Here is a 15,391-nt window from a genome sequence, read left to right as displayed (position 1 = left end):
CTTACGAAGCCACTCCTTTGTTGCCCGGGCGGTGTGTTTGGGATCATTGTCATGCTGAAAGACCCAGCCACGTTTCATCTTCAATGCCCTTGCTGATGGAAGGAGGTGTTCACTCAAAATCTCACAATACATGGCCCCATTCTTTCCTTTCCACGGATCAGCTGTCCTGGTCCCTTTGCAGAAAAACAGCCCCAAAGCATGATGTTTCCACCCCCATGCTTCACAGTAGGTATGGTGTTCTTTGGATGCAACTCAGCATTCTCTCTCCTCCAAACACGAGTTGAGTTTAGACCAAAACGTTCTACTTTGGTTTCATCTGACCATATGACATTCTCCCAATCCTCTTCTGGATCATCCAAATGCTCTCTAGCAAACTTCAGACGGGCCCGGACATGTACTGGCTTAAGCAGGGGGACACATCTGGCACTGCAGGATTTGAGTCCCTGGCAGCGTAGTGTGTTACTGATGGTAGCCTTTGTTACTTTGGTCCCAGCTCTCTGCAGGTCATTCACTAGGTCCCCCCATGTGGTTCTGAGATTTTTGCTCACCATTCTTGTGATCATTTTGACCCCACAGGGTGAGATCTTGCATGGAGCCCCAGATCAAGGGAGATTATCAGTGGTCTTGTATGTCTTCCATTTTCTAATTATTGCTCCCACAGTTGATTTCTTCACACCAAGCTGCTTGCCTATTGCAGATTCAGTCTTCCCAGCCTGGTGCAGCTCTACAACTTTGTTTCTGGTGTGCTTCAACAGCTCTTTGGTCTTGGCCATAGTGGAGTTTGGAGTGTGACTGTTTGAGGTTGTGGACAGGTGTCTTTTATACTGATAACAAGGTCAAACAGGTGCCATTACTACAGGTAATGAGTGGAGGACAGAGGAGCCTCTTAAAGACATAGTTACAGGTCTGTGAGAGCCAGACATCTTGCTTGTTTGTAGGTGACCAAATACTTATTTTCCACCATGATTTGCAAATAAATTCTTTAAAAATCAGACAATGTGATTTTCTGGATTTTTTTTCTCATTTTGTCTCATAGTTGAGGTGTACCTATGATGAAAATTATAGGCCTCTCTCATCTTTTTAAGTGGGAGAACTTGCACAATTGGTGGCTGACTAAATACTTTTTTGCCCTACTGTATGTTCTTCTCTATTCTGAGTGTTCTACAATTTCAAAGATAACCTCATTTTTTAAAACAAAACTTATTTAAGCATTCTGAATTCAGATAGTTCCTGTAAACATAAATGAAAATTCAGCTAATAATGTTCTTACACCATTAAGATAACTAAAGAATGTGAAATTTAATCTTGCAAAAAAAGCAGGACTAATTTTTAAAATAGGAATAAGAACATTGTGAAGGATGATTAGAATTATACTAAGCAGCTACTGTTCTGTTCAATAAACCCCAGATCACAAAGTTAATTATGATTCTTGGAAGAATTTGTGTTGCTGGACCATAAAGTTTATACATAGGATTTCCAATCTTAAAATAAATGGGGTACTTTCAAATTATGCCTTTGTAAATGTGTTGCTTTTGTTTTTTTGCAGTCTAGTAGAAAGTGGTGGTGCAATCCTCACTTGATATGTCATATTGATAAATAAATGCGACAAGTCTTAACAGATTTAAGAATCTGCAATGAAATACTTTCATAATTCTGTACTAGAAAGTTTTACAGAATAATGCAGCTGATATTTTACAGAAAACAGAAACCTGTATTATAGAATGTGACACAAGAAATAGAGGAAAATACTGGAAATGTTCATGTGATAGTCTTCATTCCCTAGGTCTTACCTTTCAATTACCATGTTTGTTCTGACTGTATTTTTGGAAAAACTTGTTAAGCAAGTTCCTCTGTTTATATGATACGTTTTTATCCCAGGTACAACTCCAAGTTTATGATCTATTTTTTTGCTCCTTGAATTTTGCAGTAATCTTTTCATTTCAAGCATTTAAAAAAGTAAAATCTTTGAGTTGAGCTTAATGTCTGATACGTCCTTGTCCATGCAAGTGACTTGCCATAGCCTTATTAAGTTTAAATATTTCATTTAGATTAAATGTTAAATTAAAACCACATATCACTTGAGAAATCTATACCCATATTTATTTTTAACAAATAGACAGTTTGGGCTAAAGCATAACTAGAAGTTTAGTGAACATAAACAAATGTTTTATTATAGTTATTTTAAAATAGAAAATCTATCTTTAATAGTCCTAAGTGGTCTATTAAAATGAATCCATCCTTATTTTTTCTAAGCAAAGTTAAATTCCTAGCTTAATAGTTCTAAGCAGTATAGATTTTTTTTCATTATTTTGATCATAGGGATATTTATATACAATATATAAAATTAATTTTACTCATAGGAGAAAGACTAGGAGCAGTGGATTGCAATAGAGGAATTTCCTTATTGTAGAGACAGGCATTTTATAATATTTCCCTGCCATCTGCTCTGGAAGTTGAGCTGGAAATATTTCAGGTATTGGTTCCTATGGGAGGAAATAGCAGTCTTGCCCAGTCCCAGTCCTGCTTTGTTTGCAGATATGCCTGCAAGTTCCACCTGCTGTCCCCTAGCCAAGACCATTACAACCACAGATTGTTGCCTCTTCTCACCTTTCTTTGCTTTTTACCTTGTCTGTGGAACCTCAGGCAATGGCTAGTAAGCAAAGAACAGAGCTCTCCAGGCATTTCTTGGTAGCATTTTCTGATGGTGAAGAGCAGGTAAGGTGGTTGACTTCCAACTGCACATTAACATGAACTCTCATCTCCTTGCTTGCTTTCCCTGCAGAAGGAGGTGGTCAATGCTGTGGTTCTTGAGTGACTGACTCTGTACCTTCCACAGACCCAAAAAGATTCAGTGCTGCTATTTTTGGGGAGCTAGACAGCCCAGACACTAGAGGGCACAGTAGTCAACAGTGCTAGGCACCTATCTTTCCACTACTCATAATCAATAGAACCTCAACATTTGAGCTGCTACAATGGCTTCACCAGACAATATCCTCCCTGAAGGCTCAGATACCATTAATTCCCTGGAAATCTCAAGGGACGGCCACCGGACACCTAGTTGGATCAGGATTCTGAAAAGTGGCCTACATGACTATGCTTCCTGGGAAGAACAAAAACAGTAAGTCCTGTCTTGGGGCCTTCCAGCTGGGGATGATCAAGGAGAGGCAAAGGTTAGGTTGTCCTGGACCCCTCTTGACCTCTGCAAGGGTTGAAGCTGATACCAACTTCACAAGCAGGAACAAGAGCAGGAACTTGGGGTGTGTATGTAATACCCAGTCTTTCCCTTTTATTATGCTCTTCTCAGATGCTTCCCCTCAGACTAGCAATGTTCACCAGGGGTGTCAAAAAGTCAAGAGGGCAGTTCAGAACATAGAGAGCTCAGACAAGGAATGAAGAAACTAGCTAGAGCTACTGACTTAATAACAAATGTTAGTCTGGACAGAGTCTAGTTCTCAGTCAAAGGCATGATGTCCACTATGGCCCCCAGGAGTCATGGCTGAAGAACTAGAATGCAGGCCAAGTCAGATTTACTGTCAGGCCTGTTCAAAAGTGGTAGGTTATTTGGAGAAACTCTACATGACCAAAGTAAACAAAACAAAACAAAGCAGAGCAACAGGTACACTCCCATTCCTATTGTCCCTGCTGCCCCCTTGGATCAAAAAATTTTAATGATCTTTTTTATATATTTATTGTTTTTTAATTAAGTGTTGTACGCCACCCAGAGTCACTTTTTGTTAGATGGGTGGCCATATAAATTTGACGGACGAATGAATAGGAGATCATTCAGGAGGCAGGGCACAAATTGCCAGACAAGTCACACTCAGTCTTCATGCAGGAGGCCTTCCCCTATCAATAAAAACTCTCAGCCTCCACACCTAGCTAATGCAGCTTTAAAAGGGAAAGTCATCAGAAAATGACCCACAAAGACATTACTTAAATTTGCTGTTACAGCATACAAATTAAAGGGACCCAAGATACACGGTAAACCTGTTTCAAGTGACACCATACTAGCTGAGCTTCATGGTGTCATGCAAACGCATCCTATGTGAACTATATATAGCCTGTCTACATTCCAATGCAATTCTCAATTTCTATATAACCATCTTAAACTCTGTGGCTTATGAGTAGCTTATGCAGCCTCAGCTAGCTAGGCTTTCCTAAATCTGATTTAAACAAGCATTTCCCTCTCTCCCACATTCAGTACGAAGGCTTTCACTAAAACTTATTAAGTTTGGCCAAGATCCATTTCACCATAACCCGCACTGATGCGGGACGAGCTAGTTCCTAAGTTCTTTAAGCTTTCAATCGCGACTTTCCTTTAGCTCTTCCACAACTGCCTTTCAATGGATACACTGCACCGACTTAAAGAAGGGGCTTAGTACCACGTAAACATTTGCATGAAGTAACAGCTATGCAGCTGGAAGAGTTTATTCGTTTTGGGGACAGTCCCAATCCCGAAATGTCCTAATTAACTCGACTAGGCACGATCCACCGCGAAGCGCAGCGCAATCCTACGCCTCGTTGAGCGCAACGGCGTCGAGCGCTGCCGAGAGCCCTTCCGTCCGCGCTCCCGGTTTCACTGGTCCTCTCGGGGCAGGCCGCCGCTGCTCGCCGCCAAAGGCACCATCTTCCCCAGAGGCGCGTTGGGCGGCGAGGGCGCAGAGCCGGGCGGCGGCGGCGAGGGCGAGGCTGCGCCTCTTCAAGATGGCTGCCGCTCGCTGGCGTGGGAATCGGGGCCCTCTGGGGCGGCTTCCAGGAGATCCACCGCCCGGCCGCGCCTTTTACAAGGTCCACGGGCTTAGGGTTCTCCTCAGTTCATCCGGCCTGAGGCTTCCCGGCCGGCTGAGGAAAGTCGACCTTGTCCCGCGGGCCCCGAAGAAAGAGGCGGCCCGATCCGCGGGTATCCTTCGCGGGTAAAAGGAGCCATACAACCTCCTCCTTCGCTCCCTCGCCGACAAGACGAGGCAGGCCGCTCCCCCGCGTCCGGCGTCCGACGCCCGACCGCGGCGGCGGCACGGCCAACACCCAGGAACAGCCACCGAGCAGCCGCCTTCCCTTCCCCGCGACGCCGCTCGTAGGAGCGCCGCGGGAAGAGCGGTCGGGCGGCCCACAAGCCCCTCCTCCCTCGGGCGGGCGCCCCTCAGCCATTGGCGGCGCCGGACGTCTCTCCAACTCGGGCCGCGCTCCTATTGGGAGGCCGAAAGTGGCGCTTGCAGGGGCCTCGGCCCGCCCCCCAGACCATCCCGGCTCTCTCCAGCGACGGGCGCTGCGAGGTAAATAGAAGCCTGATCGCAAAATGGCGGAGCTGCCGAGTCCCGTGCGAGGGGCGACGGTGGCGCCGCCGCCGCCTTCGAGTCTCGCAGCGGACGCCCGGGTTTCCCCGCGCGGGTTCCAGCCGGCCGCCAAGCGCCTGAAGGGGGACGAGCGGGGCTTCAAGGGTGCCAAGAGACTCAACGGCGAGGGCGGTGGCAATAGGCAGCCGCCGCCGCCGCCACACATACCAGTGGCGTCAGCCCCCGGAGGTCCCGGCGGCCCCGCGGTGTGGAGCCTCGCCGCGTTTTCTTCAGGCGGCGGCGGCGGCGGCGGCGGCGGCGCTCCGCCGACGAGCGGCGGGCCCTTCGTCTTCCCTCCTCAGTTGCCCCCCAAGTTGCTCCTGCCGCCGCAGCCGCCTCCCGCTCCGCCCTCGCACCTCTGCCCGGAGGGGAGCGGCAGCGCGAAGAGCAGGAGGCCCAAGGAGAAGCGCGAGAAGGAGAAGCGGAAAGTTGCGGCCCTGCCCGTGACAGCGGCGGCCCCGAGAGCTGGCGGCGCTGGCCGGGAGGAGAACGGCGACCTGAAGATGTTACTCCAGCAGCAGCAGCACCACCATCACCACCACCATCACCAAGAAGGTGAGGAGCCCGTGGCGCCGGCAGGCCTCCGGGCTGGCCGACAGCGGCTGGCGGGACGGAGGCGAAGGAGCGGGCAGTCTTGGACGGGGAGGGAAGGAGAGCGGCTGCGGGCTGGAAAGTGGCCCTCCCCTTTTCTCTGCTACTGCTGCTGCTGCCTCTCTGGGGCCCCCCGAAAGTGTGCGGAGGAGAGGAGAGGGGCGTCCTCTGCATCCCGGGAATGGCTGCCTGCCCTGCCCTGCCCTGCCTGTGGAGGAAGGATGTCGGGGTGCTGGTGTCGGAGAGTCGCCCTCCGAGGCTTCCTCCCTGGGTTGCCCTCCCTTCCTCTTTGGACCACTTAGAGGGGGTTCTGAGAACTGGGGTACGGCTGGGTGCCGGCGATGGTTTTGCGGAGGAGGCGGATGCAGAAGCGAAGCGCCGAACTGCCGCTCTTGTCAGAAAGGGGGTGTGGAGGCAGCTCTTGCCCGAGGTGGAAGTTGCCTCGGGCCTCAGGTTTTCAGCCCTGTTCGGGGAATAAAGGACGCTTGTGGGTGGTTAAGACCCAGGTGCTAACTCTGCATTCTAGCGCAAAGGAAATGTCCTGATCGGGGGTAACTTCAGCCCCTTTTGTGTGGAGAGAAATGTGTTTTATTAAAGGGGTTAATGTGGACCAGAGGTGCGTGTGGTAGGGAAGCATATGGACAGCCATGTAAACCAATTATACAGTATATCGATGTGTCTGTGTTTACAATACTGTTTTATTCTGGTGAGCTGGAAATGACTGACTTGTGCTTCTTAATATAAGACACTTTAGCAACTTCAAGTTTAAAATACTTGAATCTTTACTACTGGAGTCTGCAATGTTTTTAACATTGTAATGGGGCAGTTTCTACAAAAGCTGTGAACAGTGAACTTGAAGTTCACTGCTATCTAAAGTCAGGATGCAGCTGTGTTAGAGAGGATGTAAATGCTTTAAATCTTTGCTTTTTTATTCAAAAGTAAGGCCTACTGAATATAGAGGTCCTTATTAAATAAGTCTCAGGCTAGCTGGGATTATCATGAATAACTGCTACAAATTTATCTTCAGCATAGATGCAACTGAGAAACCCTTTTTGTCACTACTGTAGTTTAAGGAATTTGGGCAGTCCAGTTACCTTGCATTAACCTGAGATGAAAAGAAACAGAATTTGGTGCTTTTGGACTTAGTGGGGTTTGAAAGTTAAAAATGTGAATGCTATAAAAAGTGGGCCCCATAATGTAATTTTAAACAATATGCATGGTCTTTTATGTTTATATACAACTGGCAAAAAATGCTAAGGACATCTCATGGATCCCTATACTCAGTTACTGTTGAGCAGAAAAGGAATTGAACATTGTTTAAGTTGATACCAGCTAGTTTATGCAGGTGTAAGCCAGGATTTTAAACAGGCAGCCATTTTAGCTGAAGTAGAGAAATAGGCTGTTTTTTCAAATGTACAGGTTTTTAATATGTTTGGGGGTCTTGACTTCTGTACTTAAAGGAAAGTTTTGAATCTCCAATCCTCATGTTTCTCAGAACCTTTCATTATAACTTGGAAAGAAGTAATCAGATTAGATGCTTTTGCTTAAGACTATTCTAAGAAGAACTTATTTTATTAAAACTTCATGGTGTTCAGCAGCAAAATATCTATTACAGGGTGAAATCAGTGTTGACTAATAACCATGTATACTGTATTCATATGTCTGTATAGCTTATTTGATAAGAGTAATTATGTTTGTTTATTGGAAATTAAATGTACATATTAGAAGGAAACCTCCCTTCAGGAAAAAAAACTGTTTTAATATATTAAAGAGCAGCAAGATGATGTGAGGAAGGTTTTAGCTTCCCACATATGTTTCTTTCAAGAAAACAGTGAATGCTGCTTTATTGGTGAAGTAAACAGATATGGGGGAAGAAACATATGGCTCTCCCGTCACATCCGGTTTGGCTCAGTAAAACCATATAGATACATATGCAATCAAGCTGGGGTTGAAAAGGAAATTTGTTTGAATAGTCAACAGTAAAAGCACTTCTCTAATCTCTCCAGAGTGCTATTATATTAATATTTTTAGGCTTGTAGAAATGTAATCTAAATATAAGAGGTCAGATATCTTCTTGAATCGTCAGTGTTCTCTTGCATCTATTGATGTTCAAAGGTGTTTGAAAGTTTTAGCTTTAATAAGTCAGTGTTTAAAAAGCTTGCAAGAACAGGAGGTAAAAGGAGGACATTTGCTTTGAAACAGTCAATTTAAAGCAATTTAAAGGAATATCACAGACCTGTGACATGACTACATTTTCTTTTAGGTAAATTGAAAAATAATGTAATGGTAAAACTTTTTGGGCTTTTCAGTATCAATATATAAGAGCATAAGAACACTACTGTTAGATAAGGACAGTAGTTCACTAATTCAGCTTTCTGTTCCATACAGAGGCCAAGAAAATGTGTGGAAGAAGCTCGTGAACATGGACATTAGCTTTAGTTCAGTCTTTCTTCTTGACAGCTGGAATTTGAGTCATGCTACCTCTTATTCAGGAGATAGTAAACAACCATCGCAGCTAGCATCTATTATAATTCAATCCCTCAGAAATTTGTCCAGTCCTTTTTCAAACTGGTGGCTTTCACCATATCTGATGATAGCAAATTCCACAGTTTGTTTATTATTATAAAAAAAGCATTTTTTTATATCAGTTGCCTGCATTTTCTTTCAGAAGATGATCACAAGTTCCTGTCTTCAATCCAGAAAGCTGTAGTTACTGTTACTAACTACTATTTAGCTATTTACTGGAACACCAAGATTTTTTTTCAGGAACAGCCATTTCTAGCTCAAATCCCATTAATGTATAAATGAAGTTTAGATCTTTTGTCCTGGTTTACATCACTATGTATTAATTAGTATTCAGCTGCATTTGGTAAGATCCATTTGGAGTTTTTTGCTTATTTCTTTCTGATTTTCTACCCGTAACAGCTTATTGGGTATGAACTTTTGGGTATGATTCTATTGATTTCTGCTTTCTGTTTCCTTTTCTTTAATCACTATTTCTGTAGAATTTCCAGCTTTCTTCCTTGCATAAAAAGTAAAAAACCGTTACTGTAGTATCATAGTAATAAAGAGAATGGTGAAATGTTTAGACTCTGCCAAGAAGCCTGTTGTTACTTGAGTTGTTGGTAGGTAAGTTTGTAACCACTGCAGTTTTGCCTTGTATATGTGAATGGTTAGCTGGGGGAGATGGGCAGCATACAAATTTAATAAATAAATAGCTCATACTTAGGATGGAATATAAAATTTATACAATATATTGCTGTGGATGATAAGTAAGAATACATTTTAACATAGGATTATTACCATTTTATATTGCTTATTACAGAACGATTTTTAAGGTAATATGATAATTGATTTTATGTTTACCAGAACCATTATTGTCTAGCTAGCGTGAGGATCAGTTGTTGTGCTGTTACCTATTGAGAACTTGTGAATGCTGTATGAATAATTGACTATAGGCCTGAATATATTAGATTATATATTAGCATGCACTTAGGTTTATTTTTACAAGATGCATAGTTTCTTAATTATAAATTTATGGCCAAGGTGCTTCCCTTAAGTAAAGTTGCATTTTCTGCCACATTATGAGAAAGTTGATAATTTTTAAATAATGTTGTCGATGTTTCTGTGAAGTTTATCAGTTTTGTATATACTTCAGAAGAAACTTACTACAGAGAAAGCTCTGAGATTTTCAAAACATGTCCTATCTATCTATCTATCTATCTATCTATCTATCTATCTATCTATCATATTGATATGCCAGAATGTTCCCAACAAGTTTAGCCCATGGTAGTTTATATCAATATAAATAATTTAATTCAAGCAATAACATATAAAAAATAGTAACAAGAATTAAAAAGTTTTAGAACAATTAATAATGCCATAATAAAAATGCAATAAAAATACAAAGGCAAAAAATTGGCACCAATATTAAAAACTAAAGAGCAAATCAAAAGCATTGTCTTTATGGGGGAGAGGCTAAAGAATAAACATCAGTTTTCAATTTAAACATGCCACAGAAGAGGCAGATTGAATAGATTGGAGAACGGCATTCCAGAAAATCAGTGTCTCACTGAAAAAGCAAGGGAGGTTTTTTTCCAGGGCAGCACATAGAGCCAGCCTTTATCCAAAGAGTGCAGCTTCCAGGTTACTGTGTACGAAGGATGCCATTTCTCTAGGTAGATGCAGCCTGTTGTTCTAAGTTCATGACAATGCTTGAAATTCATGGGCCTTGCTTGGGTTCTTACTCTTCTTTCAGTTCCTCCTAATCTGATAATATCTTGCTACTACTTCCTCCAAAATATATGTTCTTAGTTTAACACACTAATTCTAATGAAGATGGATAAGGCTTAAATGAAAATAAAGAGTTTATGTGCCTATAGAATATAAGTAAATTAAATCCCGATATATTTTTATGCTGTTTCTTGCTAGGCTGCCTTCAGATTGGATTGTCTTGACTTTTTCATCTCTGAACTAGTTCCCCACAGTGAGTTGCCTGAAACAACAATTTCACCATTGGCATCTCAAATATTTAGTATTGGGTACATTTGTCTTTAAAAGTGTGTAGCATCAGAAGAAAGAAAGTGTCCTGCAATAGATACCCTGAAAAGAAAATGTTTTAGAGTCCTCCTATCTAACTCTATGTTAAGGGTACATTAAATACCTGGGATGTTTGTAGAAAGCTGCAACCTATTTCATTATATTTTACATTTATTTCCCTGATATAAATCTCAGTTTTTAACTTTACATTTTCAATCGTGTAGAAATTCATACCACATTTAAGATGAAGATTAATTGTCATACACGCCTGTGCATTTTGAAAAAAGGCAATCGAAGCTATGAAAAGTAGATGCTATTGTGCAGCAGTGTATATAACATTAGATTTCAAGGAATATTTGCTTGCTATAATGGCTAATAAGAAATTGCATGATTTTAATACAAGTGATGCTCTACAGATGGCTTAACTTTGTATATACAACATATCTGAGAATTTAGAGAACGCAAACTACAAATAAAGTAATGCTTTCATTGAATATAAATTCTTATGGATTGTTGTGGTTAAAATTGTACTGCTTTTAAGTTTTGCATTATCTAAAATACCCATATATAGATACTGCTTTAAGACTCCATAACTTTTAGTCAAACAGGGTGGTAATTGTATATCTTGAATTTCAGCTTTGCTACAGGTCTGTAGGACCCATTGAATGCTGCAGCCCAGTAGTAACTGAAGATGAAAGAAATATAACAGTATATCCTGTTTTACTCTTGAAATTATCAGTAGTTCAGCTTCTGATCCTGAACATTTGAAGTTCAGCAGATGCTGGATAAAGGGAATTGGAACATGCAGGAGTGTGCTGATTTACTTTTGTTTACTCATCCAGTTTACAAAAGTAAGCAACAATTAAAGTCAAAATGACAAGTAGGATGTGTGTGTGTGTGTGTATGTAGTGTTGATCATATAAGTTTCTTTAGCAGTTTTGGAAAAGAGTGAAAATTAAAATTCTAATTTATTAGAATTTTAAAATTAAAATTCTAATAAATACCTAGATAGTTTAGATGTTTCTTCAAAGTTTCCTTGTTCTGTTGACTTTGCTGAATTCAGAATAGGCTTATAAAATCATATGTAGATTTGAAAGTGATTTAAATCTGTTTGCCTAGCGATAAGTTGCCTTGGACAGAGCAAGGATTGTTTTCATAGTGGCTGATATAATGGCCTATGATTAGATCTCTTAAACTGCAATGATGCAGTAATTTCATATGCCTTTGACAATGCTTTAACTGCATTAGCAGCCCTAGATCTCAATGACTTCTTTCATAATCTGAGATGGGATTCTGCTGGAAGAATGTACAAAAATTATTTGTTTTCTAATAGAAAACCAATATAATATAAAACCCATAAATATGCATACAAGGTTGTAAAAAGATTAAAATATATGATTAATTGGAAAATATCAGTTATTAAAAATTAATATTTCATTGAGATAAACATTACTTTAATTGACCTATGCCAATCAAACTTCAAAAGGCTAATAATTTTATAGTTAGTTGCAGCAAAATATCTGTCACTTTTACTAGCTTTGTTATTTTAGAGAGCAGTTAGATAATACAGTAATATTTCTTAATTCAGAGTACAGATTGGAATATTACTGTATGATCTCTTGCATTAGGAATTTGAAATACTTTGGCATTGAAGTTGTAGAACTATTTCTAAATGTTTGGATTTTTTATCTCTAATCTGAAAGGTTAAGAATTATTATGTTTTTGTTTATGTAAGGGTGGACTCTTAAAGGATCTAAGTTGATCCTTAAGAAGTGGAAAATGCCAATTTATTTAGTAACTATAATTTTCTGAATGTTGCTCCTGGGAGTACAGTATAGCACTTTTAACTCAATAACAATTTATGTGATAGCTTTGCTCACATACAGATACACAGTAGATCACCGCATATCACAAGCAGTCAAGCTGCCTGTTCAGAGGTAAATAACTCAGAAATAGAACACTTAAAAAAATTTAGACCTCCAGGGACTGTAAAGGTTTAAATGCACTAACAGCTTAAGGTTTACAGCAAATATGTCTTTTTTAAGGGAAAAATGGTAGGGTCCTCAAAATGGGATTAGGCTACAAAACAGAGCTAATATTAAATAAAAATCATGAGGGATGATTTTTGAGAGAAGAGAATACTAACCATTGGTTTTTTAGAGAATTAACTCTATCAATATTCCCCATTCTGGGTGTACAGACTTGAGTCATAGAATTTTCACATAGGGTAGCTGCTATTGAGAATTCTGGGAGTTGAAGACTGAAAGGTGGGGTGTCCTGATTCAGTGAGTTTCTGAACAAATAGATTTTGAGGCTGGACTCCAGATGAGTTACTTGCTTTATTCTGAATAATAATAAAACTTAAAGGGGGGTCTTGCCAAATTGATTAAAACATCTGTTTGATGAGACCTATATTACAAAAGACAAATAAGCTCGAAAAGAAAAAAAAAAGATACCATAAGGGAATGTTCCAACTAGTTGATCCATTTTTGAAGATGCAAAGCTTCTGGATTGAGCTGTTTTTCCCATCAAGATTCTGAACTGGACAGTTTTCAAGAGCTCTGGTAGATTGGCTGGATTGCAGTTTAGCAGTTGGGCAGATTTATAAATATGCTGACCCTTGTGCAGCAGCACTCCTGATCTGTCAAGGGAACGAGCAGACTTAGTCAGTGGAAGAGATACGTAAGTAGGTTCTTTTTTCTCAGTTTCTCTGCAGGAAGTCATTCTTATTAGGAATCTCCCAAGCCTCTGGCCCAGATGGTCTTTTGAAACAAAATGGATCATTGGGCAAGATTTCAAGGTAATGAGAATGGGAAAATATATAAAGACATGAGAATAACGAGTTGATATATTTTTCCCTTCACAGTATAGCCTTTGAAAGTTATCCTCAAACCTAATATGCCCCCTGTAAATTGGAACAAATATTGGTCAAGATTGTTGAGATAGCATGCTGAAGATTGTAAGCACTTTGCAGTTTAAAAGTGGTATATTAATGGTTTATAAATTCCTTTTCACTGCAGTTGCATTTTGTGAAATTAAATTTTGCATTCTGGGTTAAGGAATGGTTAAGGAATTGTAGATTATTTAAAAAAAAAAACTAAATGCATATAAAAAAACCTTGTAAGCATTTTTGCTTGTCTTTTGAGATCTCAGGAACAAAAATAGATTGCTCTGATGAATTCTGGTTAAGTCAGTCTGTTTTCGAAATAGAATCTTCTGGTTAACTATCTCTTTGTATTCATATACTGTTTAATCATAATCTGAATCGCAAAACTGTATACTGTGAGAAGAAAGGGCATTCATATATTCTTTTTGAAAGTTGTACTGATCTAAAAACTGTTTCTGTTACAGTGCATTAAAGGTGTACTCCAAAACCCAGTCACACTGCAAATAATTACTTGTGCCTACTATTGGTAATTAAAAAAAAAAACTTTCTTGTCTTTATTGAGTATGAAAATATTTCCTTTTCAGATGAAATCATCAGAGAGAAAACCACAGAACGAGATAAGGAAAAGCAGAAAGAAAAGAAGAAGCACAGATTAATGTCTGAAATAAAAAAAGAGAACGGAGAAATGAAATTATTTCAGAAAGGTGAGCTAGTATTCATCACATATGATTATGGTATATACATGAAATAAGATTTTTAAATAATTATGTACTTAAATATTTACAATTCTGATTAGTTCAAGCTTCACTTAATATTAGGAGGCAGTATGACCTGTTTGATTTTCATTTCAGTTTTGTACTTAAGGGAAAGGGTATTGTGCTTATCTAGTTACAGGTCTGAAAGACATTACTTACAAATAGTAATTTGAATACCAAATCAGTTATGCTTTATGTGAGAATTAAAGTCAACCACACAGTTTTTGTGCCTGAAATTTGAATTTGTAGTGTATTTCTAGGATTCCACTCTTACACAGCACAAAAATATTTGTAGCAATACTAAAAATGGGTTACTGAATACAGATTTTTTTTCATTCAAATAGAAATAATTCTGTTAATTAATGGAAGTGCTAATAAATAGATAACTCATCCTGGCTGGCATCCAATAACTACTGTGGCTCTTGTAAGAAGGTTTTACTTATCTTCCCTCCTGATAGTGTTAAAAACAACCTGTCATAAGAATTTTTTCTCAGTTTCTAGGCTAGTTTAACATACTGTGTTGTCCTTAATGTTTCATGGAACCATTTTTATTAATTTATGTAGATTTTGGCATCACACAACTCTGAGGGCTCAAAATATAAGAACTAAATACAAAAAGATAGTAAACATACAATAAGGGAAGTAACAAAGGAATTAACAGAATGGCAATCTGGACAACTCGCATCAGAACAAACATACAGTGGGGCAAAAAAGTATTTAGTCAGCCACCAATTGTGCAAGTTCTCCCACTTAAAAAGATGAGAGAGGCCTGTAATTTTCATCATAGGTATACCTCAACTATGAGAGACAAAATGGGGAAAGAAATCCAGAAAATCACATTGTCTGATTTTTAAAGAATTTATTTGCAAATCATGGTGGAAAATAAGTATTTGGTCAATATCAAAAGTTCATCTCAATACCTTGTTATATATCCTTTGTTGGCAATGACAGAGGTCAAACGTTTTCTGTAAGTCTTCACAAGGTTTTACACACACTGTTGCTGGTATTTTGGCCCATTCCTCCATGCAGATCTCTAGAGCAGTGATGTTTGGGGCTGTCGCTGGGCAACACGGACTTTCAACTCCCTCCAAAGGTTTTCCATGGGGTTGAGATCTGGAGACTGGCTAGGCCACCCCAGGACCTTGAAATTCTTCTTACGCAGCCACTCCTTCGTTGCCTGGGAGGTGTGTTTGGGATCATTGTCATGCTGAAAGACCCAGCCACGTTTCATCTTCAATGCCCTTGCTGATGGAAGGAGGTGTTCACTCAAAATCTCACAATACATG

At 40.0% G+C, this 15,391-nt stretch overlaps 1 protein-coding gene across 2 annotated transcripts in view; it reads left to right on the top strand.

The window, feature by feature from the left end:
• Nucleotides 1-5,214: 5,214 nt before the first annotated feature.
• Nucleotides 5,215-15,391, top strand: part of RSBN1L (round spermatid basic protein 1 like) — a 43,451-nt gene continuing 33,274 nt past the window's right edge. For both annotated transcript variants that reach the window (XM_088134933.1, XM_088134931.1), the window contains exons 1-2: nucleotides 5,215-5,888; nucleotides 13,935-14,054. In XM_088134933.1, the coding sequence (XP_087991059.1) occupies nucleotides 5,297-5,888; nucleotides 13,935-14,054 (712 nt within the window). In that variant the 5' untranslated portion in view covers nucleotides 5,215-5,296. The remainder of the gene's footprint in view (nucleotides 5,889-13,934; nucleotides 14,055-15,391) is intronic.

This window comes from Python bivittatus, unplaced genomic scaffold (genome assembly GCF_059951505.1).
Source record: "Python bivittatus isolate LINGU-HERP-01145 unplaced genomic scaffold, Pbiv_v1 ctg000120_np1212, whole genome shotgun sequence".
Lineage (NCBI taxonomy): Eukaryota > Metazoa > Chordata > Lepidosauria > Squamata > Pythonidae > Python > Python bivittatus.
Note: the sequence above shows the minus strand (reverse complement) of the source record. Positions and strands in the feature narration are given on the sequence as shown.